The 26,329-nt window shown below is 48.1% G+C and overlaps 3 protein-coding genes and 1 long non-coding RNA gene across 13 annotated transcripts in view; 1 reads left to right on the top strand and 3 right to left on the bottom strand.

Moving 5' to 3' along the window:
- Positions 1-592: 592 nt before the first annotated feature.
- AKAP10 (A-kinase anchoring protein 10) lies at positions 593-14,736 on the bottom strand. 3 transcript variants are annotated; one of them, XM_031591586.2, is made up of 15 exons: positions 14,530-14,736; positions 12,392-12,439; positions 11,293-11,475; positions 10,414-10,968; positions 9,146-9,244; positions 8,838-8,922; positions 8,404-8,527; positions 7,713-7,849; positions 6,621-6,765; positions 5,946-6,119; positions 4,440-4,549; positions 3,526-3,608; positions 2,926-2,978; positions 2,267-2,362; positions 593-1,630 (listed from the first exon to the last, which is right to left on the bottom strand). In XM_031591586.2, exons 1-15 carry the CDS (start codon positions 14,549-14,551, stop codon positions 1,625-1,627), a joined length of 1,920 nt encoding a protein of 639 aa, XP_031447446.1. In that variant the 5' UTR covers positions 14,552-14,736; the 3' UTR covers positions 593-1,624. The 3 variants fall into 3 exon arrangements, with proteins under 3 accessions (XP_031447446.1, XP_089978718.1, XP_089978719.1); XM_090122592.1 differs by lacking the exon at positions 14,530-14,736 and adding an exon at positions 14,067-14,460; XM_090122593.1 differs by lacking the exon at positions 14,530-14,736 and adding an exon at positions 14,254-14,460.
- A 1,561-nt stretch (positions 14,737-16,297) lies between these two features.
- On the bottom strand, positions 16,298-18,155 carry LOC116227999 (uncharacterized). The gene is made up of 3 exons (XR_004166694.2): positions 17,776-18,155; positions 16,738-16,798; positions 16,298-16,420 (listed from the first exon to the last, which is right to left on the bottom strand). It is a non-coding gene; the product is annotated as an uncharacterized LOC116227999 (long non-coding RNA).
- Positions 18,156-18,364: 209 nt separating this feature from the next.
- The window catches only part of LOC116228003 (LHFPL tetraspan subfamily member 7 protein-like), a 55,608-nt gene continuing 47,643 nt past the window's right edge, over positions 18,365-26,329 (top strand). For both annotated transcript variants that reach the window (XM_031591591.2, XM_090122433.1), the window contains exon 1: positions 18,365-18,648. In XM_031591591.2, coding sequence (XP_031447451.2) covers positions 18,367-18,648 — 282 coding nt within the window. In that variant the 5' untranslated portion in view covers positions 18,365-18,366. The remainder of the gene's footprint in view (positions 18,649-26,329) is intronic.
- SPATA22 (spermatogenesis associated 22) overlaps positions 22,460-26,329 on the bottom strand; it is a 57,749-nt gene continuing 53,879 nt past the window's right edge. For 2 of the 7 annotated variants that reach the window (XR_016459201.1, XR_016459211.1), the window contains one exon: positions 24,125-25,058. The gene's annotated coding sequence lies outside the window, so the exon portion shown is untranslated. Of the gene's footprint in view, positions 22,959-23,512; positions 23,721-24,124; positions 25,059-26,329 lie in introns of those variants that run through there. The other 5 variants (XR_016459204.1, XR_016459205.1, XR_016459203.1 and 2 more) reach the window with 5 other exon arrangements.

The following is a 26,329-nucleotide window of genomic DNA, read 5'->3' as shown; positions in this document are numbered from 1 at the left end:
GTTTAATATTTACAGACATCATTCCTAATTCAATGCCATCCATTACAAGATTAAGAAATGTTTGCAAATGTAAAGGGCAAACATTACAATGTTTTCTCTCTTTTATGAACCTCCACGACCTACGTGAAAAAAAACCCAACATCTAAATTCAAATCCCATCAAAACAGAAAACTGACACAAATTTTAATATTTATATATTTTAAATCAAAACACAATTAAATAGAGTATGCTTTAAGTACATGAATACTTGGGCATGAGAGAAATAAGAGGTGGTACATAGTACCAAAAACCTATACACAGCCTTTTTTGCCTTTTTTTTTTTTTAATATATAGACAATACAGTGTCTCTCTATACAATCAAATATTGCAACAGAATAACACTTGCTAGTCAATCAAAATATTTGGAACACTGGAGATGATTTGAGTTCTTTTGCAAAGTGATTTTTTTTTGCACAAGAAAAAGAAAGCAATCATGAGTAAAACAAAAAACCCAAAGTAGAAGTGTTGTATACTAAAAATGCAGTGATGTAACAGAGTTACACACAGTGCTTTTGATACTCTGTAAAAATCAATTCACTGGAAAAAATGGAGGTGCTGCATCACGCTGTGGCTTTACTTAAAGGTTTTGTATGTTGCAAGTATTGACAGTGTCAGGAAAAAGGCGGTCAGAGGTCATTAAAGTTATTTTCCTTTGTAAACCAAACATCTGGAATTAGATACTGTGTTGGTTTGAGGACAACAAGCTATGCAGAACAGCAGTAACACATGGCAGCAATTACTTTTTTCCTTGCTTAGGGGATGGAAAGGAAAAAAAAAAATGGAGCTGTCTACTGGGTAGAATCTCCTCAAAACATGGTGTGCACTCACAGCCCAGGCTCAGGAGCAGAGGGTTGCACAAGTGTAAGATTTGGAGTCTGCTCGAGTCTGCTGTGTTAGAAGCAGGAGATGAATGGAAGTGTGCAACTGTCAGAGCTTGACAAGGAAGAGTTGCACCGTCCAGGCTTTGCTCCTCATCATTCTACGCTGCCTTCAAAGTTAATGGAGTTATGAAGTAAAATACATTTATCTTACAGTTGAATACTCATCTATTTCAAGTAAGGAAAATTAAAAACTTAGAGATTTTTAGGTCATTCACTGCCAAATGAATTCACCATTTCACGTTTGCTCCTCCAGTGGCCAATGTCAGGGACACATTCCATGGCCTTTGCAGTTACGTGTTACAAAATCACTGGTTGCAGAACTAGAAACTACAGCAAAACTCTCCCCTCCTTGTTGCTGCTTGTGTCCCCTTCCAGATATTTTGCTTAGGAGTCTTTTTGAGACAGGGTCAAGTATTTGTGAAGCTGATCACAGTTTTTCAGTGACATGTTCAGCAATGATCTCTTCATCTCTAAAAACCATCATGGTAAATGCCACATACAACAGGAAAAAGTGTTTCTTCACGCTCTACAGTGGAGGTATAGGATTGCTTCTTTTTAATTCTTCCTTATAAACGAGGGAGTTATCAGCAGTTGGAGTTAACAGTGCTTTGTTTTTATTGGCTGTGTTAAAGAATCCACCAAATGGGAAAGTTCACTCATTCTCAACGCAGTAAACCAGATTTCCTGTTCTGGCATTTCTAAAATCATAGCTGGAAAAGGAAGAGCAGGGTTAGAGTTCATCATACCCTAAAACACACACAACAGTCACTCAATAGAGAGACACTTTGTGTTCACAAGTGTTGAAGCCAGGTATGCTTACAAGTTTGGAAAAGAAAGAAAAGCTACTCTCAATCTTCAGCTTACAGTAACAGGCTTAACTGAATCAAGAACATCTGCAGCCACTTGACATTTCCCAATATTGTGCTTAGTGACCTTTTCATCTAGTTAGACTGGAATTATGTGATTTGTAGCCAAGCTATTAGGTGAAATTATTATGCAAGTCATTTAAACGTAACTGCTGCAGAAAAATCAAAAGTCACACAGTGAAACTATGGACCAATGCTCGAAGCCTAGTCAGCAGGCATCAATATGCATCAAATATCAACGTGCAACACTAAACTGCTTATCAACACGGCTGCAGACTTGCACAGAGCCACTGAAGATCTGTTAAAAACTCCTACAGCACTGAACGTAGGCTGAAAGGAGTCCAACCTTTGGTTCTTCACATCATACAAAGTCTGAACTCCTGGTAGCATTTCAGAGGCACCAGGAAAGCAAGCATGAGCTCTGCTCCTCCCACACCCTGGCTCAGGCCAGACAGAGGCGTGCATCCTTCCACCTCTTACCTTTGTGCCCTTGTCTGAGCGCTGCTCGCAGTGTGCCTGCTGCATGACATCATTGACGATCATCTTTGCTATCCGCCAAGCCATCTCTTCTTGAGCCTGCCATAGACAAAACATCCCAAACACAGGTGGAATTGTTAAATGAGAATACAGCATTCTCAGCATAATTCACGTTCTCAACCTCAGACAGGCAGTTAACATTCACAACACAGTGACTTGTAGTAAGCAGATCTTCCCTTGGTGCAAATGGACTTGGCTTCCAGGCACTGCATTCAATCCAATTAATAGGAATATTTACTGCTTGATGCAATTTGGTGAATTCTTTATACTTCTCCAAATCCCTCTGGAGGGGAGAAATGCAGCCTGTAACCCGTGTACAGTGATTACTTCACAGCAAAAAGCAAAAAACATGAGCACTGCCACTCTTAATAAAACCCCGTTGACACAGTTAATTTTATCAGTTAAACCATCAAGCACTGGTGGGGGGGAATAGGGACAAAAAGAACCCCACACCATATCACAGGTGTGAAGTATTTGGTACACAGCCTGAGAGTTCTGATTGGTGTTACCAGAGAAACAGCCAGGATTAAGAACCTGAACACCTGATTTCCCTAATGTGAACTGTGAAGTATGCCACGAGGAGCAGATAAAAGAGAACACACCTCATCCGTGTTTCCTTGAACCCACTTCTTCATTGCTTGTGAAAACATGGACCCTAGTTGAGACAAAAAAAAAAGCTATATTAGCAAGCTCTGTGGCACATCCTTATTGGAGCTACTTCCCTGTACGTTTCTGAATGGCCTGCACTGCTGGTGTCAGAGAACACAAGAGAGACATGAAAGACAGGGGAACAGAGGGAGCCATGGTTCTCTTGGCAGCAAGTCCAAATCTTTCCTTTTTACCAGAAAGCAGAGTTGAAAAGCAGAATTAACAGCAGATCCTAAAGTGGAAGGGAAGCATGTGGTGAGCTGAAGTTCTTTTTCATTTTGAAACCAAACCTTTGAAGGCCTGATCAGCTCAGCTGCAAGAGGCTTTCATCCCTGCCACATTCCATGGAGAGCTCCAGCTCCCACAGGCTGCTTGTACTCCCAGCTGGAGGAGAGAAGCAGGACTTGGCTAGAGAACATGGCTGGAGATGGGCTTTGCCTCAGAATTCCCTAAGCATCTCTGTTTGGCTCTACACAAAGCTGGAAAGAGTCAAGAATCATCTTGACTGAAGTAAGGAAAAGTTCTGTGGATGTTTACTGACACTGAAAGCAAACCTTTTGATTTTTTGACATCAGGCTCCGGTTCAGATTCTCTGATAAACTGCCCCAGGTCACTGACTCGTCCAAATGTCATCTTCCTGAAGAGAGAAGGAAGAATGGAACCACACTGGTTTCCAAGAGAACTTCAGCACAGGGAAAGTTATCCATCAGGAAAACAAAAGAGATCAGTACTATACAGACTCGTGTCCAAAAATTTGGCATTTTACCAGTTACCACCATTTCCACCTAAAACTGATACACTGGGAAAAAAAAAATCTCCATTCCTGTATATCTGAACATAAGAGTCTATATTTAAAGTTATTCTAGAAACTTGAAGTAGGCAAATGCTTCTGTGACTCAATCCTATCAGCAGGCAGTGCCAGCAAGTGCTCTACAGTATTATAAAACACTATTAAGGAGAAAACAGCTTACAGTACTTAAAGGGACACAAGAGTGGTAAGGAATAGAAAAGCAAAGTAGCTACAGAAACAAATTTCTGCATGAGACCCACAGGGCAAAAGAGATTTATAATGACAACTTATACAGAAAAACAGCAGTGCAACCTACTAATGAAGTACAAGCTCTTCTCTTTTATGGAAGCAGGGAGAAATCAAAGCTCTACATTAGAACATCAGATGCATTTTTTTTTTTTCTGTTGGAATTTAAATAGGAACTGCTTTGCTATATTTTACTCCTCTTGGAGTCAACAGCTGGAGGAAAATCCTAATAGAAATATCTCTGGCTGCCACTCTGGTCAGAGAAATGTTCACTATGACATTGGTGTTCAAACACCCTAACTACAGAAATTTACTTTCAAACACTAAGATTGCAACATTTTTTACCTATGTGCATTCTCAGTGCAGAAGGACATGGCAAAAATGAGAAAGACACGAAACACAAGCGAGGAAGAATGAGACACTGAGCCTTACCCTGCATATGTTCGTTGATATAAAGATTCTGGATCCAGACTCGCAGCATCTACAATTATTGCTTCATCAAAATTTTTCAGGATTTTAACATTAGCCTTTTTGATACTGGACTACAAACAAAAATTCTAAGTATTAGTGCCCAGTGCAAACAACTAGTAGCTTCTTAACACTTAATTACTACTTTAGAGCTTTTACTTAGGTAAACCTCCAGACATCTCTATACAAGCACAACAGAATTAGAGAGCATCTACACAAAGGTGAGTTCCTCATGCAGCACAACACTGTTTACAAACAGAGAATGATAGTTTACAAACAGAGCCACCAGACACAACATGCAGTCAGCACACACAGACGTGCAGACTGCTGTCTAAGCATTATCAGCCAAACAGATCTGTGTGTGCATGGCCATTATTTGTCTGCCTCAAAAGCTGCAGCAGTTTCACTCATCCCTCTCATGCCCTTGGTGAGCAATTCCCCAACACTGTGCTTCCCCCATAAACAGAGAACAATATTTATCTTTTAGTCTTATATTTATCTTATATAAGATTATGCAAAAAAAAAAAGGAAACATTTGAGCAGCAGCAGGGAGAACACAAATGCACAGCAATCTACAAGCACCTTAGCTCAGAACAAACATTACAGCAGCTGCCTCACAAACTCCTTTCCTGCTGGTCTGTGTAAGTGCTGTTCTTTATGCAGAAACATGCAGAGCACTGGAGATTCTCCTACTCAGATAAGTACAAATGCACAGCAAAAAAGCACAGCACTCCCTAAACCCTCCAAGCAAGTCAACTGCAAGCAGTTTCTACTCCTCCTTCTATCAGACAGCAGGATAATTCAAGATGTCAGAACACACAGGTTTTGCTCCCATTTTTCCATTTCACCAGGAAGTACAAAATTAGTGAAAGCAGACAGTGCTGCTTCCAGGTTGCTGAAAACACAGCGTGTCAGGATTGCTGGTCCTACGTACCAGATTAAACTCCCTGCAGCATTCAGTAAAAGCAATTCAGCAGAAGCAGATCCTGCTTGGCTTTTCCGCTCTCTGCTGGGCCTGCGTTTGCAAGCTGAGCTGGTTACAGATAAGCTAGAATCTGCTCATCTTTTCCCTTGTCCACATTTGAATTAAGAAAAGCTAGAATTTTTGGAACAGACAACTCTTGGTTGAAGGGTTTCCCTGATGTTATTTGGATGGTTTCAGAATGGGATGTGCTCCCCTGCCTGTGTCTTAAGTTAGACCCATGGAGGAATATGATTCTCAGGAAGCAGCACCCCAAAAGGTAACACAAAAAGGTGCTGGCCCACAACCAGGGCACTGCACAGGGCAGATACCTTTCCTATGTCACTGAGATATGCACTGTGTAAGAAAGTCACGTTCTTTTTCTACACAGTACTGCAAAGGAACAAGCACACAGCTCCAGTTATGGTTAATGAACTATCAGAGTACCCTGCCCAGCAATGGCAACATGACTGCAGCACTTACCAGAAGGGAATCAAAAGAACTCCTACCTGGGAGGCAGAGCCATCTGGGCCCCCTGCAGAATCACTGTCTGGAGAGCCACCAGGCCCTTGAATACTCAGTGCAATGTTTCCTCCTGGAAATTCATCTCCTCGAACTGAATGGATAAGATCATTCAAGTATTTGTAATAAAGGTTGCTGGACAAGAAACCAGGCAAAAAAACCTGAGAGACAGAAGAAGTCCTCTTTAATCAAGGCTGTCCTGCACAATTCCCATAGGTCTCTTGCAGAACAGAAGGGACACATGAACACATCAGCCCTTGTGTGGATGGTACACGTGCTCCCACAAGGAATTAAGCTGGATTAGCTACTGCATTACTTTCAGTTCTACTGCAAAATGAAACAAATTGCTAGAAAGTAACCAAACCACCACAAACAGGAACTGAAATTCAGATTTTTTTTTTTTGCCTGGAAAGGCTTGAGCACCCAGCAGGCTCAAAGCCATTTTGCTACAATGCTCAAAACCACACCTTGTCATCTTTTCAAGTCAGGCTGGGGAAAACATGCTATCAAGCTTCACTAATACTGCTGTATTACTTATGCAAACAGGAAGTCATTAAAACAACAGAACGAGGCAAAGATGCTAAAAAGGAATGCCTGACACTGCAGAAATCTCCCCATGATTCCTACTAACTGCCAAAACCAGTCTGAAGGAGGTGTCTCACCGTCTCCATGGTAGTCCAGGCCTGCCGGAGGGGAGTAGTGAAACAGTTAGGGAGAGGCCCACCTTCCCTGCAGATGTTGGATTCAATCTCTAACCTCACAGAGTCATCAAAGCCAAGAGGATGTGTGGCTTGAAGGGAGAAGTACCTGCAGCACCAGACAGAAGACAACACGAAAGGTTTTGTAAAGTTTTGCCAGTGCCGAATACCTGCCCCTTTTCCACCAGAGGCCTTTAACACCACTGCAGCCACTAGATGGTGCTGGCTTCAAAAATGAATGCACAGCTCATAACAACTAAGGGCAGGGAGGAAAAAAGTCGTCTTAACAGTTCTGATAAAGCCTTTCCCTGAAGGTACAGATAGAACAAAGCATAATATGATCATCAGTGAGCAGAACCTTACACACAGTTCTGTAACAGAGAAACAGGAATGAAGCAGAAAATACCCATAACTGTGAAGCAGTATTTGCTCATTAAAAACTGAGTTTGTTAATGAAGGGGGGGAGGGAAAGGGTGGAACCAACACAAGCGAGTTCTTTCCTTCTTCAATTTTTACTTCATATTAGTATAGGTTCTCAGCAAGCTTCTATAACAAGCCTCTCACAACTAGGATTCCAGAAGCAGTTCTTATGTCCAGCCTCCAGCAGCATTATTGCTAAGCTGAAACCCAAAATAAAGAAAAAGTAACACTACTGAAGTCCAGACATTTCCTTAAAAAAAATCTTTTGAAACAGTAAAAGCCAAACAGAGCTTGTTTTTCATATGTATGGTGAAAGCACTTGCAGCCTACATGTAATGGCTAAGACAATCGGAAAGTTAAGATTCTTTTGCACTTACACATCTGTTTTAGCAATCAAGTCTTTCAAATTCTGGTTTTTGTTTAAAGAACAAAGACTTTATAACGATTTTCTCCTTACGTATGAGGAAAACTCTGGGTTTTTGTGCACACACAGAGGCCATCTAAATAACACATTTTAGCAAAGCAGTGCAGAACTGCAGAGCACCGCCTGAAAATTAACAGCTCCTCTTTCACTGTGCAACACAAGTATAAAGACAAAATTAGAGCTTCAGAAAGATAACTGTTGAACTCCCTCACTTGTCATATAAAATCATGGCGTCATTCTGTGCTTCTTGCCCATCATACTGGCCTTTTTTGGCAGCGAGTTGAGACTGGAAGTTATCTGCTGCCAACCAGAACTGCAATACATTGACTGCGTCTTCCTTCTCCATGTACTAGAAGGGAAATTAAAAAAAAAAAAGTTTCAGCAAGCAACTACAATTAACACAAACCCATCCCATCCCACTGCTTGTTTGCATTGTATGGACAAGAATCTGTTTTCATGCTATGCTGGGCTGGTACAGGACCACATAACTGTACAATCATTCAACCTCTCACTTCAGCCCAGTGCCCTCTTGAAGTATTTAAACCAGAATTTTTCTTTATCTACATTCAATGCTCTCCAAGTCACTGCTTCATATAGCAAGATTAAGAAGTCCACATCAGAGCTCCTACAAAGCACAGTCACACAGAAATGGTCACTAAACTGAAGATACAAATACTTATTCTACAACGTAGCATAAAGGTTTAGATGTGTGAAATTATTCTACATGTGGACAAGAACAGTACAACCCATTTCAACTATATTTAAACATAATCCAGGAAAATGATACACCTCATCTCTCTGGTTATATTTAAGGTGTCTGTATTGAAGCTTTCAAGGAACGAGTTACTCTCTATCAAATGGAAAGGGACAGAAAGAAATACAAGCCCAAAACCTAACACTCACCTCAGAGAAGTAGAACAGAGCTGATTCACAGAAAAGTATGTCAGCCAGATAAACAGTCCCACTGGTCAGCACCTCGATCTGGTATTTACAGAAATGATGACTTCGCAGAAACTCACTAAAGTGCCTGCAGGCAGAGCAACAATTTGTTACTAAGGGTCAACACCATGAAACGCACTTTATAAATCAGTTCCTTCTTGCCCCAGAAGCCTTCAGTCAGACAGAAACAGCACAGGGTACACAAACAACAGGAGAACAATACAAAGAATGCAGTAATATCACAGAAACACAACTTCAGCAAGCAATCACAAGAACAGATTTGGAGGCAGAGATCTGAACACAGTTACAAGTGCAGAAGACAACCATACAGTGTTTTATGTCTTCGTAAGCATTTTTAATGGGAGCACCTTTTGCAAAGGACAACACACACCACTTACTCTTGTTCCATTGCATTAAACACTATGGACTGTGCTGTAACAAAGCAGTTAGGATCCACTTGTCCATCTTCCCCACAAATTTTTGCTGTAAAGAAAGAACAATTTAGATGTAATGCACAGTTGGTTTACTGACTTGAAAGATGGGCAATGGCTAGTTCATGAAATACTGCACTTCAAACCTGCTAGAATCAGCTGGTCCTGACCATGCAAAAAGGCCTTTCAAGAGACACTGGCACTACTTTCTGAAGATTCCAGAAATAGATCATTATGTGGAAGCTCCAAAATTAATAAGCAGAATGCAGTCTTACCAACTATGTCATTTCTCATCGCTTCTGTAACAGGTATTGGTTTAGCAGCATCTGGAGAAATATATTTGGTAAAAGTACTAACTGCATCCCGTTCTATACCTGCAAGAAAGAAACACAGAATCAAACTCTGTATTACTGGCACAAGTTTAAAAAGGAGTGAACGACAAACACACACCTGCTCTTCAGAAAAGCAAGTATCTAACCAGCAGTGACAGCCTCCTTCCCACGAAGCTTTCAGCTCCTTACTCCACACTCTACTATCAGCAAGCTGCTGTGGCTGTGCTGTCTCCAGCCAGGCCACAACAAAGCCAGCACAGATTATCTAGTGAGGAGGACTGCAGCAGTGTAGCTCCAAATTCCCTACCACCAAACAGGAGAGTGCCCTTATCCTCAGCTGCACCCCTCAGTCCCAGCAGTAACACCTCTGCTTTCTAGAGTACCATTGTTTGCTTAAGATACTTTGGGGCTGAGGTTATGTATTCTGAAGGGATATGACAAGTAACTACATAAGAAAGGCAAACAGTAAGAGAAAGGGATGCAACACAAGGAAACAGTTGAGCAAACAAAAGGAACCACTATGAAGAAAGGAGCGTTTCCTTTTTGACTGCAGGCTTACATTAAATGAGGGAGGACTGAGTAGATGCAGAGTAAAGAAACAGGTTACTATGCATGTAGCTTATTATGGAAAAATAAGTATTTTAAGGGCATCCTTACTTCCAGTAGCCTCTGAAGAGGTGGACTCCAAATGAGAATTATCAGTTACAAGGGGAGGAACTCTATCAAATAAATCCAAGAATAAGAACAGTACGTTCCAGACAACATTCCTACAAGTCTTTTCTAATGAGCACGTAGGAACTAATACTTTTGTAACCAATATTTTATGTTACACAGGATATTTACCTTCCAGGAAATAGTTTATCATCAGTTCTCAGCCCCATTATCCAAGTTTCCTACAATTCTCTTAAGTCGTGGAGTGGGATGAGTGAGGGAAACACCAGACAGTGCAATATTCATCTTTGTTTATGATCACATGCGGAGGATCAGAGTATGTAATGATTTTTCAGCAGCACATTTATTTTTAAACAACCAGTAAAAATACACTTACATTGACTATCAGCTTACACAGCAACTTACTGACATACAAAATGATTTCCCTCCTCACAGCATCACGCCATGCTTACTAAGAAGACATGAGAACCCAGACAGCTCACCTCACACGTTCCCCCATCTCCCCACCTTTTTCAAGAAAAGGAACACACACCACTTACTTTTCATTAGTTTTCCTGACAAGTCTCTTAGTGCAGATGAGGGACTGTTTCTATTTGATACTGTAAGCTTGGAAGATTCTTGATGATCAGCTGGAACAGAATGTGTCCCTGTCTCGGATTTTCTTAGACAAAGAACGCTGGTATCATCACTCTCCTGACCTGAGAGCACGTGGTTCTGGCTGTTGCGAGTTCTGTCGTTCTTGTCTGGAGTCACTGATCTGGTCCTGAGCAGATGGACAGTGCTAGCATCCTCCAGTCTCTCCTCAAGCAATCCAGGGGGAGAAGAAGATGCAATTTCCTGCTGCTTTGAGGGCGACACGGGCTCTGCCAGTGAACTCTGCTTAACTGTGTTCAGGCTGTGTGCTCTTATACGGGACCACGTCGTGGAGTGAAAGCTTTCAGCCTCTAACCAAAACTTAACCAAGTGTTCCATCCTGCGCAGTTCCATAAACTGGATAAAATAAGGGAGGGCTACACTGTCCTGCAGAACTTGTTCAAGGGTCTTTGAAAGGCTTGATTTGGTCTCTTGAGCCTGATAATTCAGACACGATCTGCCTAAAGAAAAACAGCAAGGGAATGATTCCATACTGTGCTACAGACGTTTGTATTCAATATAAAAACAGGCAGCAAAGAGATGATTCCCACTGATGGCCCACAAGGCAAAGGCATTTCTTGTAAGAGAAACCAAAGAGCTAATTAATTTATTGCCTGCTCAAAACCCTTCTAGGCTAACACAGACACCACCAAAATGGAAGAGAAATGTTTTAGTTACCTAAACAACTTGACTGAAAACCAACAAATAAGGAGCACACCAGCAGTGTGCATAAAGGAAAAAGAAAAGAAATTGCTGACAGTCCTGCAGAACAGACGAAGCCTTACCTAAGTCTCCGAAATGAGCAGCTTCCATGTGACTTGGCTGCTTCTTAAGGGCAGCTGTCCGACTGCTAGAAAAAGAGTCCATGTTGGCAGAGATGGCATTAATCGCCACATGGCTTGGTCCTGCAGCCTCCAGCAAGGCATGATTTCTAGTGCTTCTTTGAGGGGAATGTACAGGTACTGGAGCTGGAATTAAGACAGCAGTGATTAAAAGGACCCTAGCACCATTTCTATGCATTACCCAATGTGAAGCACTCCCAGAATAAACCAGAGGGGCTGCAAGAGTTTAAAGTCCCTCCGTTCTTTTAAAATATGGCTGCCTACTTGAGCCAAAAGAGCACAAAGAACTTCCTCATACAAAACTCAAACATATTAAAAGCATCAACTAATTATTGCTCGGTGACAGAGCTGGAAAAAAGCAACATGGCACAGCAATGCCAGTTTCAAAAGCTCATGGGAAGCTGCATTTCATTAGCATGTCAGGCAAGGACATTCACACCTCTCCTGTTAAAAATAAAGCAAGTCAGATGACACGTTATCTCAGCACTACTCCATCGTGATGCGCCTCATCGAGGTGTCAGGGAAGTTGGTGTTCTTGACTTTCATGCTGCATCACTTTATTTTTATTCCCTATTTGGTGACGTGAGATGACAGGAGCTGATGATTTCACACTTACACAGCACTGTGACAGATAAGTTGAAGAAGCAGTACAGGAGGACTAAAACATCCATTACAAACACTTTAGACGAGGTTGTTCTAAATCTAAGCATCAAAATTGCAAAGGACAACAAATAAGCAAGGAACTTCACAAGGAGTTTAGAGTAGACAAGGAGTAGCTGCTCCTTGTGAGGTGACTGAGTTTTAGGATTACTCTGCATTGAAGCTCACATCTGACATAATTTCATGTGTACAGATTCAGCAGATTGGCTGGGAAAGAGCAGAGCTATCAGCACTGAAGAACAGAACCACGGGGGGTCCATTTTGTGTTTAAGGCTTAGGCCACGTTTTGCTCAGTTGTAAGGAAGTCATCCCACCAGTAAAACAAAAGTGGCAGATGACAATACAGATCTGATGCTATAAATGAAATAAATATTCATCTTACTTTTAATTGCTTTCACATCTGTGGTCTTTTCTTGTTCTCTGCCTTTCACTGTAAAACATAAAAGGAAACGTTACTGCTATTTTGAGTGATGAAAGGCATTCACCGGAGAATGAACGTGACATTTCTAACTTCAGCAAGTATCAAAGGAAGACGCAAACCATCACCTTGTTCAAAATGATCTTAAATCTGCACCTCTCTGTGCTGTTGTGCTGCTTTAATTTCCAAAACAAACCCTTCTCATTCATAAGCTAAGTCTAACAAAACACGTGACGTTAGAATGATGATGTGCAAAGATGCTGCCCAAACGATTAAAGCAAGGCTAGGTTCAGGGTTACTTCAACAAACAGCACTGATGGGAAAGGATGGGACAGATGTGTTTTAAGAGCAGGGCACCAGCAGGTGCTCTCTGAGCCACAAATCACATCTGGAAACAAAAGGAGAGCAGTGGTGTGTGCAGAGCCAGCCTGAGTTAACACACAGCTCATCCCTGAGCACTGATTCTGGACACCTCCCAAACAGACCCATGAATAGTAACTGACTCCAATCAAAGATTTACATTACAAAACGTGAGGAGATTTTTTTTTAAAAAGTGCTTCCAACACCAACGGAAGTGTTTTAAATATTTTAAAGGGAACCATCAGCTCTGGTTACATAACGGGCTGCACCGCCACCGCCGGCCTGCATGGGGAGCGGGCGGTGCAGGGCTGGATGGAGCCCTCAGGGAGGTTTAAGTTGGTGGTTTCCACATTCCCAGACACAGAAAGATTTCAGCTGCAGCCACAAGAGATGGATTCCTTTAAACTGATCTCCTGCAGCCAGATCCAACCTGGACACGAGCACTGACAACAACCAGCTTTTACGTAACCCGGTGTGTGCTGATGTGAGGGAGAGACATCACTAAGAAATCCACATGTCTGAAATAACAGAGCCACAACACAAACAAGGCAACCCGCATGCAGGATTACAAACTTCCTCTCTCTTTAAGGACACAAAGAATTCATTCATCAAACTGAACCTTAAGTTCTGACAATGATTCCCACATTTCAGCAGAGGAGTCCTCCACGTGCCCACCTTCCACTCAGCTATGCTCATTCCTTCCCACCAGGCTCCTCCCTCATTCCCCACACACAGCTGCTAATACAAACTCCTGGGTCACACTGCCAACCTCCCTGTGCACACGCTGCTATCATTTCATTCAGAAAAAAAACACTTGTTTTCATCTATCCCTCACACTGTATCCTCTTAAAGAACAGGAGTCCAACACAAAGACAGCGGCGCTTTTGTCCAGTTTTGGCCTGCAGTTTTATCATAAGCGTTTATTTGTTGCTGCTCTCCCAGCTGCAGTTTGAGATCTTATCTAAAGCATCTTTAATGCAGATAAACAAAGCCATATTAATCCACGTACAATCTGGATGAAAGCTCACTCATCTCCTGCCTTTAACAGTGCCTCCCTGGGGCATTCAGCTCCTGCTGTGCTTCTGGGGCCAGAGATTCTTCCACCAAAGCACAGCACAGACACTGTTATGCACTGCAGCGCTTCTTTAGTGAGAAAGTTCTCGTGGAAGCCGAGGCTGTTCGGTGGTTCAGCACAGGAGGGACCTTCAGCCCCCCCACATCAACCCCCCCCCCCCCACATGGCAGGCGCAGCAGAAGCAGCTTGGAGCAGTTTGCTTACAGACAACACAGACGTTTAGATCTGCAGCTCCACTTCAGGACGCAGACAGCCCCGATGTCGGCGCTCACAAAACCCCCAGCGGTTCAGAACTGCTAAAATGACCCAAAGCGCGTTATCGCAGCCCCGCATTTCTGGAGCCCCGCTCAAACCTCGACCTGCGCCGCGTAACACCCGCAAAACGACTCACGGAACCCTCCGGCGCTGATTCCGTCGCTGTGACGAGGACCTCAGCACAGCTCGGTTCCTCTTTCCGCCGGAGCTTCGGCCCCAACCAGCGGCGCACGGAGCAGCGAGGCGCCAGCGGCGCTCCGCCCGGCAGCGCCGAGAATGGCGGAGCCGCACCTCGGGGAGCCCCGAGCCAACCCCGGCCGCTCCCTCAGCTCCGCGCGGTGCCCGGGCCGCGGCCGGGAGAGCAGCACTCGGTGCCGGCCGGCCTGCCCGCCCCCCCGCGGCCCTCCCGTACCTTTCCGCCTGAAGAAGGACATGGTGCCGGGGAGGGGGCGAGGCGGCCGCCGGGAGGGGGGAGGAAGGGGCGGGGGGACGCGGGCAGCGAGCCGGGCTCCTATGAATGAGGCGCCTTCCCCCGCCCGCCGCCGCCGCCTCTCCCTCCGCCTCTTCCTCCCGCGGAGGCGCCAGCGGCCGCCATGTTGTCAACAACCGCCCCGCTCCTTCTTCCGGCCGGCGGCGCGCAGAGCGTGTCGGGATGCGGTCGCTGCCCCCGCCCTCGGGCGGCCCGCCAATCCGCGGCGCGGGGCGGCCATCTTGGAAGAGGGCACGGCGCGGGGCGGCCATCTTGGGAGAAGGCAAAGCGCAGGGCGGCGAAGCGCGGCGCCATCTTGGGAGAGGGCGGAGCGCGGCCGGGCGGGGAGCGCAGCGGGGCGTCTCGGAAAGGCCGGATCCCCGAGGCGCCTCCTCAGAATGTCCGCTTTGGCCGCGGGGAACGGGGCGGAGGAGCCCGAGTCTCTTCACAGAAAAGCCGAGTTGCCCGCCACGCGCTGAGCCGAAGGGCTCCGTCTGCGCTCCGCCGCACTGGCGGTTCTAATGGCCGCCGGAACGTCCGTGCCGCGGGGGGGCGCTGTGCGGTGCGGCGCTGCGCTCTGGGTCACGTGGGGTCCTGCGGCGCCGCCAGCCCGGCTCTCGCTAATTAACGCTCATTAATTGCATAAGAGCTGTGCGGGGAGCGGTGCGGCGCTGCCGGCTCTCGGGCAGGAGGCGCGGCTCGGCAGCGCTCTGCGGCGTGTTCTCTTTGGATGTCATTCCTGCTAACTGGCGCTCTTTGATACGGCTGCGTGCCCAGAGGCCGGCTCGAGGAAAGGTGATTTGCATAATGAGCCGAATTATTTAATTAGCGCGTAACCGGAGAGGTTGGTAATAAAGTCAAATATCCAGGAGGTGAACAGTCGGAAAGAATGGGGCGAATTGCAGAGGGGAGGTGAAATGAACATCTGGCAGCATTGGAGCCCGGAGCTGCGCCCCAGCCTGAGCTCCAGCACTGCACAGCACTGCACTGCACAGCACTGCACTGCACTGCACACGGCTGTGGCTCTGCCCGCACTGCAGTGCTGCGGGCTCTTGCAGGTCACAAGGAGGTTTTCATTGCGTTTGCTGGCGTTGAGGCAGAACCACGTGCTGGCTGAGCTGCTGGTGGATGTCCTGCGGAAGCCTGATCCTCTTTTTGACACGTCTTCTGCCAGGCCTGTGGGTCACTGCTGACACAGCTGAGCGGTGGTGGAAGCGGGCAAGCTTTCTATCAAACAGCTTTGTTTGGATGTTTCTGTTCAGTCAGCCTGGACCCTTCTGTGCTGGGACTTGCAGTCCCACGAGGCTGCGCTGCCAGCTGTGAGGTGGCAGTTTTGCCATCAGGAAGGCAAGGCTGTCAGGAACCCAGCCAGCTGGCACCGTGCTGTTGGGTGGGTAAACTGCAGGTATCCCCCATCACACCTGATGAGGAAGACCTTTTATTTTGCAATTAATTTTCAAGCGGCAGCTCCTTTTCTGACAAACTAATCCAAAATCTGTCAAAGGCCTCGAGATAATTCAATTATCTTTGTATCAGATCCTAGATAATTGATGAAACCTTGAGCTACAAGCAAGCTTGGCATGAATTACATTTACTGGACTGAAATTATCTCCCCCTTTTGGGAACGTGCAGAAAGGCTGAAGCTCCAATCCATGGTTCATCTTTCAGCCTCAGACCCTGGAGATTGGAACGGGGAACATGAGAAGCATCAGGTTGTGGAGTTTGTAACAGAACATGACAGATTAATTAACGGAGTAATCAGTTGAAATATGACTTCAGGACATAGGTTGGCCAACATCAGAGCGGTTCGACGACACCTCCCTAAATTAAAGTACTCAAAGGAAAATAGAAAGGTATCATTGCTTGGTAATTTTCCCCTCTCTATAGCTTGAAAACTAAACAAGTTTTTGTACATGAAAAGATTTATGTGGGATGTGCTTGTTTGGACAGAATTCATAAAGCAGAACAAGACTTTGTTGATAGCTTGGTGTCTTTGACTCACAGATAATTAATCACAGGGAACTGCCCAGCTCAATTACAGCACTCAAAAACCACATGTATAACAAACAGTGTTTCAGGCTTTTTCCAGTTCTCACATGAGAACAGAACGAATGAGAACTGAAGGGACAGAAGAGGCACTCATTTACTTACACGCATTTACGCGGTGTTGGGATTCCATCTCATATGTCAACTTCTCACTACTTTGGGAACACTGCAACAGAAATGGATATGAATAGATTTCAAAGGAAGGCAATTATCCCATGTAGGAAACCGAAGTGATTCCATTCAAACATTGCAGTCCCTCCTCATCTCCTGCAGCTGAGCGTGTGGCTGAGCAGGAAGGCCTGCTGCAGGTGGGGGATTGGCACAAATGAGGGCTGGGGGGCGGCTGTCTGACATGCCAGGGGCAAAACCTGAACGTGGGAGTGCAGTGCAGAACTGTGTGAAACACAACACGGCAGCCCCAGCAGGATGGCTGCAGCTGGGGTGTCTGAGCTCCACGTGTTTCTGCAAACCTGGGAACCTTGGAAAAGAACTTTTTGTCCCTTGTGAACTTTCCTCGAAGTTACGGACTTACAAGCACGCACAGCGCTTTTCAACGCGAGGAAAGGACGCATCCCCGTGAAGCAAGACATCCCCAGAAGCAGCGCAGCGCTGCATCCCCGCTGCTCTGTCCGAGGCTCGGCAGCGAAGCGCTGCTCTTTTCAGCGCTCCGCTTCGAAGCACCGCCGGCGCGCACCGCGAGAGGGAGCGCGGCCCTCGGCCGCTGCGTGTGGTACCGGAGCTGCGGGCTGCCCGGCGGGCACCGAACCCACGCGTCCAGATCTGACGGGAAAGATGTTTTTTTCCTTCTTTTCTCTTTCCCTTTCCCTTTCCTTTCCCCTTTCCTTTCCCCTTTCCACAAAAATCTGTCCAAGTGCCCTTACCTCTGCTTCATCTCTATGGACAATAACTGCCTGAAGCATGTTTGAAGATCCTGGGGCAGAATAAACGATTTTCTGCCGTGTTTGCAAAGGGCTCTGCCCGCGTGGGGGCAGCTGGGGGCTCCTTTGGGGCGACGGGAGCAGTCAGATCTGTGGGACACTAGCACTGATGCTCAGCCGTACTGCGGGGCAGAACCAAACCTGCCCGATCCGTGAAGTTTCACAGTGCCTGCTAAAACCAACCCATCAGCGCTGGGAGACGCACCGTTTGGATTCAAAGCCCCAGTTCCCGGCGATCATTCTGCATTTCACGCGCTGTAGGGAAACCCACACGATGCAATGGTAACGCTATCCCTGCTCCGGGACCCGGACCCGTGCTAGGGACGTCCGGACGGCGCTCCGGGTGTGCGCATCATTCCAGAATCCCTTTACGATGCGCAAGGAATGCCCCCAGATGAGCTGTGCAGGGTCACAGAGCAGGGAGCCCCTCTCCACCCCCCGGGAAGGTGCAGTCCCGGAGCCGCAGCGCTTTCGGGGCTGAAAATAACGCCACAAACGGCAACTCTTTGCGGAGCCGTTCCGCACGCGGAGAGCCGCGAGCTGCGGCGACGAAACGCCTTAACCCTCCGAACGTGCGCGCAGGTGACGGGGCGCCGCTCCCCCCGCGGGACTCCCCCTCCCCACCCCGCCCGCCGCGGGTGTCGCAACCGCGCCCGGCCTCAGCCGCGCCCCGTTCGGGGGGGGAGCGACGCGCAGGCGGCGCGCAGGGGGCGCGGGCAGCGCTGCCGGCCCCGCGCCCGGCCCCGGCGGCCGCTCCGCGCCGCGGCGGCTGCGCGGCCGCGCTGCGGCGCCGCCGATGCTGTCGGTGCCGGTGGCGGGCGCGGGGGCGGCGCGGGGCACGGGCTCCCTGCCCCGCCGGCGCACCATGTGCAGCGGCGTCGGCTGCTTCTGGGCTCTGCTCTCCGCGGGGCTCCTGGCCGCCTGCGCCGCCGCCTTCCTCTCCCCGGCCTGGCTGCTGCCGCCCGGGAGAGCCGCCGCCGGCTTCGGCTTGCTGTGGCGGTGCTCCGGCCCGCCCCGCGGCTGCCACGGCTCCGCCGGTCCCGGCGGCTTCGGAGACATCCCCTCCGGCTCCTGGCAGGTGAGCGCCTCCGCCCCGCCGCACCCCGCCGTCGTTCCCCGGGCTCCCCGGTGTTCTCCCGTCACCTCCCCGACACGCTCCCGCCCAGCCCCAGGCTGTCCAGCGTCCCCTCCGTCATCCTTTCTGCGCCCCCCCAGACCTGCCCCAGGCTTTCCGCTATGTCTCTTTCCTTCTCCTCGCCGCTTTAACCTCCCCCCGTCATCACCTGACCACCCTCTGTTCTGATCCAGGCTCCCCAGAACCTGCCTTAGCATCTCAGTGCTGCCCCGAGCATCCCGGCATCACCTTCAGACCCCTCGCTTCCCCTGAGCATCCCTGCTGCTCCCAACCACCCCTCCATCCCCCGCATCCCCGTCTCCTGTCCCCGAGCACGCTCAGAGTGCTCTCCGTGGTGAGGATGCTCGGCTGAGCTCGGGGCAGCTCACGGAAATCTGCCGGGCGCCTTGGTGCAGGTTGTGGGCAGTGCCGGCGCGGTGCACATCTCGGCCGCGGTCCCGGCGCATCCTGGCTGCCGCGTCCCTCATCTCCCGACCTGCCCGGGTGAGCTGCTGCATCTCGTATGGGAGGGAGTCAGGGCACAACAACAGGGTTTGGTGCTTCCAGGGTTTGATGCTTCCTGCTGAGGTTCTGGGCATTGCTTGCTGCCCGAGGTTGCTAACCACAACACGCGGATCCACCAACCAGTTCTGGATGTGGGGACTGCTGCTGTACCTCTGCCTGTCCAACTCCCTCTGCCAGGTATGGGAGAAGGAAGCCAAGGTCCCTGCACTTGCCCCCGTTGGCTGTAGGGTCGTGTGGTGTCCTGGTGTGACAAAGAGCTGCCTGTCCCTTGTCTGTGTGCACAGGGACCATCAGCACACAAAGCTCAGCCTTGCTGATGCAGGCTGCTTGCCCCTCTGCCCTTTCATCCTCCTCTTCTCCTTTCCTTTTACTCCAAGCTTCTCACTCAGAGGTTTTTGCTGCTGCTGCCCCAAGCACACAGCTTTGGTTTGCCCCAGGGCGCAGTGCTGTGGAAATCCCACAGTGGGGGTGAAAACCTCTTGAGGTCGTGGCACAGTGTGTGTCAGTAGCTGAATTCCTCAGCTGTTGTGAAGCTGTGCTGTTCTGCCTCCAAGGACGCCAGGTCTGCGTGCGATGCTTAAATCCTGTCACGGTCCTTAAAATTGTCATTAAAAACAAATGTTGTGAACTGTGAAGAGAAGAACCGGCTGCTTACAATCCCTCCTCCTTACATAAAAACATGCAAAAATGCCATCATTTCCATAAGTTGGCCTTTGTTCAGATGTTTTTGCAAACGTCATTCAGATAAACACTTCCGAGCAATAACAAACTTTCAAGATAAGGACGGAGCTCAGCAGTGACTCATTGGAATAAGCATCAGCTCCATGCAGCCTCAGCCATCACACAGCCCCAGAGCCAGGCTGTGATGGAGCACAGAGCCCTGAGCACCTCGAGTTGGGGTGAGCAATGCTGTGGCACCAAGTGGAATTTATAGGGGATTTTGGTGATGCATCTTTGTCACCTTTTATTAATGCCACCCAAATATCGATGAACTACAAGCAGTGCTGGCTGTGGCAGGGAAAAGTGCTCCCTTTCCAGCTTCGTGTCACGGTGAGGTGAGAATATCTCCAGTGGTGGCTGCTTGGTGGTGTGTGTGTAACAAAACATCCCTGGCAGATTGGCTCAGGCAGGCTGTGGCGTTGGCTCCCTCGTGTGAATGCCCGCACGTGTCGGTGCCCAGCAGAGCTGTGAGCTCAGGCTGTGAGATCAAGCAGGAGATTTTTCTTCGGGGAATCTGCGGCTCTTTTTTTCTTTGCTTTCAGAACTTGTGACATCCATTTCCATCCGTTTAAACAATCCTGCGGGCAGCTCCTTTAAATGAAAGCCAAGATCCTCATGCGGAGGAGAATCTAGGAGCTTTTGATAGCAACCACCAGCCCTTTGATGGAGTGGCAGAGCCTGGCAGGAAGGGTTTGAAGCTGCGGCTATGGGGAGTGAAGCAAGCAAAGCTGACACTGGGTTCAAGAGCTTCCAGTGCAGAGCTGGTGGCACGCCTGGGGGGATGCTGAGAGCACACCTGGGAGCATGGCCACCTGCAGTGCATAGGGTGGCAGCAACTCACAGCTGGGATGTGATTCTGTGATGTCCATCTCTGGGCGATGAGATTCTTTTTGTCTCCTGTGTCACATCATCTCCTGCTCAAATGTGCTGATGCGATGAAGTGGTGGGGGAGCATTCAGCCCTGTGAGTGATGGTTGATGCCAGTTGTGTGTTTGCACTTGGGGGATTATGGTAATCATGCTACAAATGATGCTTTGAATCATGTCTAGAGGTTAATTAACATGCCTTTTTTCTCTTAAGAGGGCCTTCATGTCTGCTTAGGGTTGCTGGCTTTTTTCTGCTGCCTTTTATAATTACTTTGCAGCTTTCTAATGTCTTAGGCACCTTTAATTAACCCTCTCAGCACTCAGGCTGCGGGGGTGTTGTGCCCACCCCAACACCCAGAGATGCTGTTGATAACACCAGGGCAGCTCACACAGGATGAGACCTTTCAGGGGCTGTTGGAAACCAGAGGGGGGCTGGTGGGAGCCAGGCGAGGAGGTGGCACTGTGCAGGGACCAATGCTGATGTGCAGGAGCAATTGATAGAAAGGAGGATCTACTGTGGGAGCACTCTGAGCTGTTGGACACCGCGAGGATTCAGGCACCGACTGCTCTTTGCAGCCCAACTGGTAGAGCCAGGGAAAACAGGCAAGCTTTGGAGCCCTGAGCTGCTTCCCCACATTTCACTGTGTTTCTTTTTTTGTGCCAGATCTGTGCCTGCAGATGTGAGTGCACAGAGTAGTGCTTTAGGCAGGGATCTTTTTTTTTTTTTTCTTTCAGTGGGAGCATTTGGCTCATGTGTTCTTTTGTCAGTGCTGCACTTTGGAAGCCAGTGCTGCTTCCTTTCAAATTTCTATTTTTATTTTTCCAGATAGTCTCCAATTATTTTCAGGCTTTGCCAAGCACATAATCTAAAATAACAGGAGCTGATCAGCCCATGATATTCAAGTTGAAAACGCATTGACCATTTGTTTATGAAGCCACTGAGCGCCCTGCTGGAGCACAGTACAAAATAACCCACTTAGGGTGAGGTGAAGGCTTTGCATGGCCCAGTGAGTTCTAGGGGTGGGTGTTTCCTGGGTTTTCATCGATAGCAGGGCTTGAAAAGATTCAGGGAAGCCTAGTGAAAATGCACAGAACAACTGCTTTCCCTTCTATTAGAAGATGCTGAAAGGTTGAATGTACCTTCACTTTCTTATTCAGCTCAGGCACTGGATTCCTCATGTGTTCTTAGGTTGTCCTTTAGGTTGTAATCAGCTGAGAAATGGCCACTCACGACAACGATGAGCAGCTCATGCTGGCTCACCTGCCTACAGCCATTGGGACAAACAAACCCAGGGGGCCCAGCACCTCACACTTAGGGAAGGGCATCACCCAGGCACACTGGGAATGTTTGGGGTTGAACATTGCTCTTGACCTTCGTGAGATCCAGAGCAGAGTCAGGTACAGGATAGCAGTGACATGGCAGGATGCTGATGGCTTGACGTTCCCTCCATCTCCCTTGAGGCTGCAGTGCCTCTGTCTTTGGGCTCCTCTCCCACCAACTTTGTATGGAGAAGCAGATGGGAGAGCTGGGGGACCTGCAGGGCGTTCCTGGCCCCGGAAAAGGAGCTTGGCTTTGCTGCCAGTGCTGGAAAAGAGCTTATCCCAAGGAAAGATAATGACTGAGTGAGGGTGAGGAGGTCTGATTCAGTACCCAGCAACAGTGCACTGCTTGCTGCCTAATTAAAATTTCATTAAGTTGGTTCACATCCCTTGATAGAGGTCACAGGCACACCATTGATGTGCTAATGTCTTACTTTTCCCCTTTTTTTCCCTCTTTCTCTACTATCCATCATCCTCTTAGATAAAGCAGTGCCATTAGGAGCTGCTTTCCAGTGTCCCCAGATGCAATGGCACTGGAAGAGAGACAGCCGCAATTCATCAGACTTATTATCTGTCTCTTTCTCTCTCTCTCTAATTAAAATAATGCTTTTTTTTTTTTTTTTTTTTTTTTTTTCATTTTTCTTCCATCAGCTTGAGCATTAAACTTTCTGCTGCTTGTGTTGAAAACTCTGATTAATTTACAAGTGGGAAGGTTACCTGAAAGGCCAGGACTGGCTTAGCTGTGGCTGTCAGGGGGGGGTTTGCTGAATTTTGAGTGCGAGCAGCTGAGTCAGGGCTGGGGAGCAGAATCCCATGTTCAGACAGCTCCCCATCCACCAAAGCCTTCAGTGAAAGAGAAAGAAAAGAGGAATGGAGACTCATTGCTTCCTCTCTGTCCCTGTGCTTCAGCACACACCCCAGAACAGACCACTGTTAGACACTGGTCACCCCCAGCAGCATTCTGCCCCAAGCCCCGTGTGACTGCAGGGCTGGTTTGGGGAGGTTGGACCTGCTCCCACATCCCCATTGGATGACAGCAGGCACTGCCAGTGCTGCTGGGAAGGGAACAGCATCCGCACAGGAGCAGGATGGAGACGGAATATCAAATAGGAAGGAGAAAGCTCTCAGATGGTGCCAAAAGGAAGGTAATTGCTGGGGAGGAGAAGATGAGGACGTGTGGGATCCTCTTCCTGGCCGCCGCTTTAATGCCGACCAGATGGCGGATGTTTGTTTCTGTGACTCGTGTGGGGGAAATATGAACAAGCTGTGAGCCTCGATCCACCCACCTCTGGGCACGCAGTTTCCTGCAGAGACAGACGTCTCTTCCTTGTGCCCAGGTGGACATTCATGGTTCCCTACCACGATCTCCTCTCACACCTTTGCCCAAAGTAAAGCACTGCTATTTCAGGACAGGGCAGCCTCACCTGCTTTGGTTTGGATGGAGACTGGGGATTTCATAGCAAAACTCATAGAAACTTCTGGGAGGAATGACAAACCTCGTGGCCACGTGGTGCTGATGGCAGTGACTCTTACAGGGTGCAGGAGTGTGCAGATCCCTCTGGGATGGAGAGAAGGCTGCTTTGCTTCTCCATTGCTGCTGCTGTCCTGCAGAGAGACACCAGCCTGAGCATTTGCAGTGGACTTCCCAACCCCCTTCCTTTGCTCTCCAACAGCAGTGGTGATGCCTCCTCCACCCAGCAGCACCTCAGGCCCTGCAGTAGAGCTGGGCCCAGCTGCCAACATTTGCAACCACCGCCCAGCATCCTTCTTTCCTTTTCTCAATTAGCCCTTGCCTTCCTTTCCTAATTATTATCTGTATTTGCCCTCCTTCCAAAGATGCTTGAGCACTTCAGCAGGACTGTGACCTTGTCTTCAGCCTGCTGCTGCAAACTGTAGCCCCCATTGGAGATGACGGCTCTTGGGATGGTCAAGCTGCAATTAATAAATAGCATTAATGAAGAAATACCTGGCATGGCATATCCCAGCACACAGGACATGATGGCAGGAGCCCTGCCCAGCTTCCCTCTCAGCAGGAAAGATCCAATGCAAAGGACAGAGCTGTTTATCTCTGTCAAACCAAAGACTGGATCCCATTTCTCATCACCAGCACACTGGAATTTGTTCTCTCCTTTTGCCCTTTTCACTTTAAGATGCAAAGATCATGGATGCTGGTTTCACAAGATGAGCTAACTGTATTTTAAACTTTTCATTAAGGACATTAAGTGATTCTCCCAGGGTGGCTGTTGTGTAACATTTTAATTTTGACTTTTTGGTGAATGAAATGGCGTCTTCCGCAGATTTATCGCTTAGTGAATGGCACAGCTACAGCACGTGTCAGATCTGCAAAATATTAAAATAATGGGTAGGGGATCGCTGTTAATCAGAATTTACTACGCTACATAAAGACATATTTACAGTCCCACCAGGGGACTATTCATTTGTTTGGGGATAAACAATTAATCTCTCTGGGAGTGGGAGCAGAAAATCCGACGTGGTTTTATGTATCCCGGCACGGCGCAGGCAGGGCTGCCCTCAGCCTGGGGTGAGGCAGCAGCAGAGCAGGAGGCCCTGCTCCTCCAAGGCCAGCCCTGCGGTGGGAGCTGTGCTTACTGCTCTGATGAATGGGCTTTTTCCTGCCGCCGCCTGCGTTGGCCCTGGTGCATGGTGTTTGTTTTCCCTGCTTCCCATCTATTTTTGGTTTTCAGCCTTCACGTCCTGTTTCCTGCATCCTCTTCTTTCGTCTCAAAACACAGCAGGCACGGAGAGCAGAGAGGGTGTGCTGTGCAGCAGGGGGGAGAGGCACTTTAGCTGCTATGCTTTGGTACCTTTGCTCCATGAACTTCTTGAGCTTAGGGCTTAATTTCCTTAGGAAGCAGCTGTTGATCTGCAGGTGTGATTCTAGCACCAGGCAGGAGCACTTGGGTTCCTTTCCCAGACAAGCACCTGCAAAAGGAACAACAAAAGCAGAAATTCTATTTTACAAGAACCTATACAGAATTATGGGTGATAACACCAACACGTTGGAGGAAGAAGCTCACAGCCTGTGCTTTAGCAGCTCTGAATATCACATACCAGCAGCTTGCAGTGGGGCTGCTCACAACCTGCCCTGAAACTCCCTGTGCCTTTCCCTTTAGCCACCCATTTTGGGGCAGCTGCAGCACTATGATCACTTGAACCACACTGCAAAACTACTCTGTTCTTTTATTCCCTCTGCCCCAAGGAGGTCAGCATCCCTTCCCCTCCAGTGTCAGACTGCTCACCATTTACCCATGCCTCCTGCCCTCTTGAGTTTTAACATGCTCGTTCAAAGCGTGACCTTAATCCCCTTTGCAAAGGGATTGGATGGATCAGGTCATTTTTGGGCCACTCACTGGATACACAGGTGTACTCAACCCGTACAAACCCCAGACCTGCTCCTGTTTCAGTGCAGCACACACCTGCATGGACCCAATTTGTGCCTTTTCTGCTGGCACTGGAAAATACTTTGTGCCTTTGCACCTTTCTGTGCAGATTAGCAGCCACAGCAGCTCGTAGGTTGCTTCCAGCAGGAGCTGCAAGTTTTTAGGGGAGCTGTGCCAACATAATTATGAACCTAGATCATTAAAAACAATGTGCTTCACACAGGAGAGAAGCAGGTCTGCTTCACAAGACCCCTTTCTGCTGAAAAATTCATTGCTCTAAATAATTAATGGCCCCTGCAAAGGAGGGTGGTTTGCATGTTATTGGGTGAAGGATGAAATTCAGGCACCAGTCAGAGCAGTCCTATTTTGATGAGTCTGCATTCCCTCACAGCTCTGCTGCCCTCTGGGTGCTCCTGGGGTGAACACAGGGCCAGCAGCCAGCCATGGCCACATGTCCCCAAAGTAGCATTTTGTCTCTGTGGGTCTCCAAAGGCGCTGGAGAGAAGTAGGTTGCACCACCGCTGTCTAAACACCCTCCCCATTTCTTTTAGTAGCTGTATCTTGCACTGCTTTATCATTTCCATCACATGTCAGGAATTAATTTATTGCCGGGACAGCATTTGCATTGCATCTGTGATGTAAAAATAGCTCATAAAGAAGATGCTGATTTTTAATCGCTGCATAGCACTGGGGGAAGTGCTCTCAGTGAGGTGATGCCTGGCAGCATCCTCACCAGAGCCACCGTGCCATGGCACAGCCAATGTAGGCTGTGAAATAACAGGACTTGGTGTCCCTGCAGCAGTGCTAGGAGCC

Source organism: Phasianus colchicus, chromosome 21 (genome assembly GCF_987193195.1).
Source record: "Phasianus colchicus chromosome 21, bPhaCol1.hap1.1, whole genome shotgun sequence".
Taxonomy (NCBI): domain Eukaryota; kingdom Metazoa; phylum Chordata; class Aves; order Galliformes; family Phasianidae; genus Phasianus; species Phasianus colchicus.
This window is presented reverse-complemented; position numbering and strand designations above follow the sequence as displayed.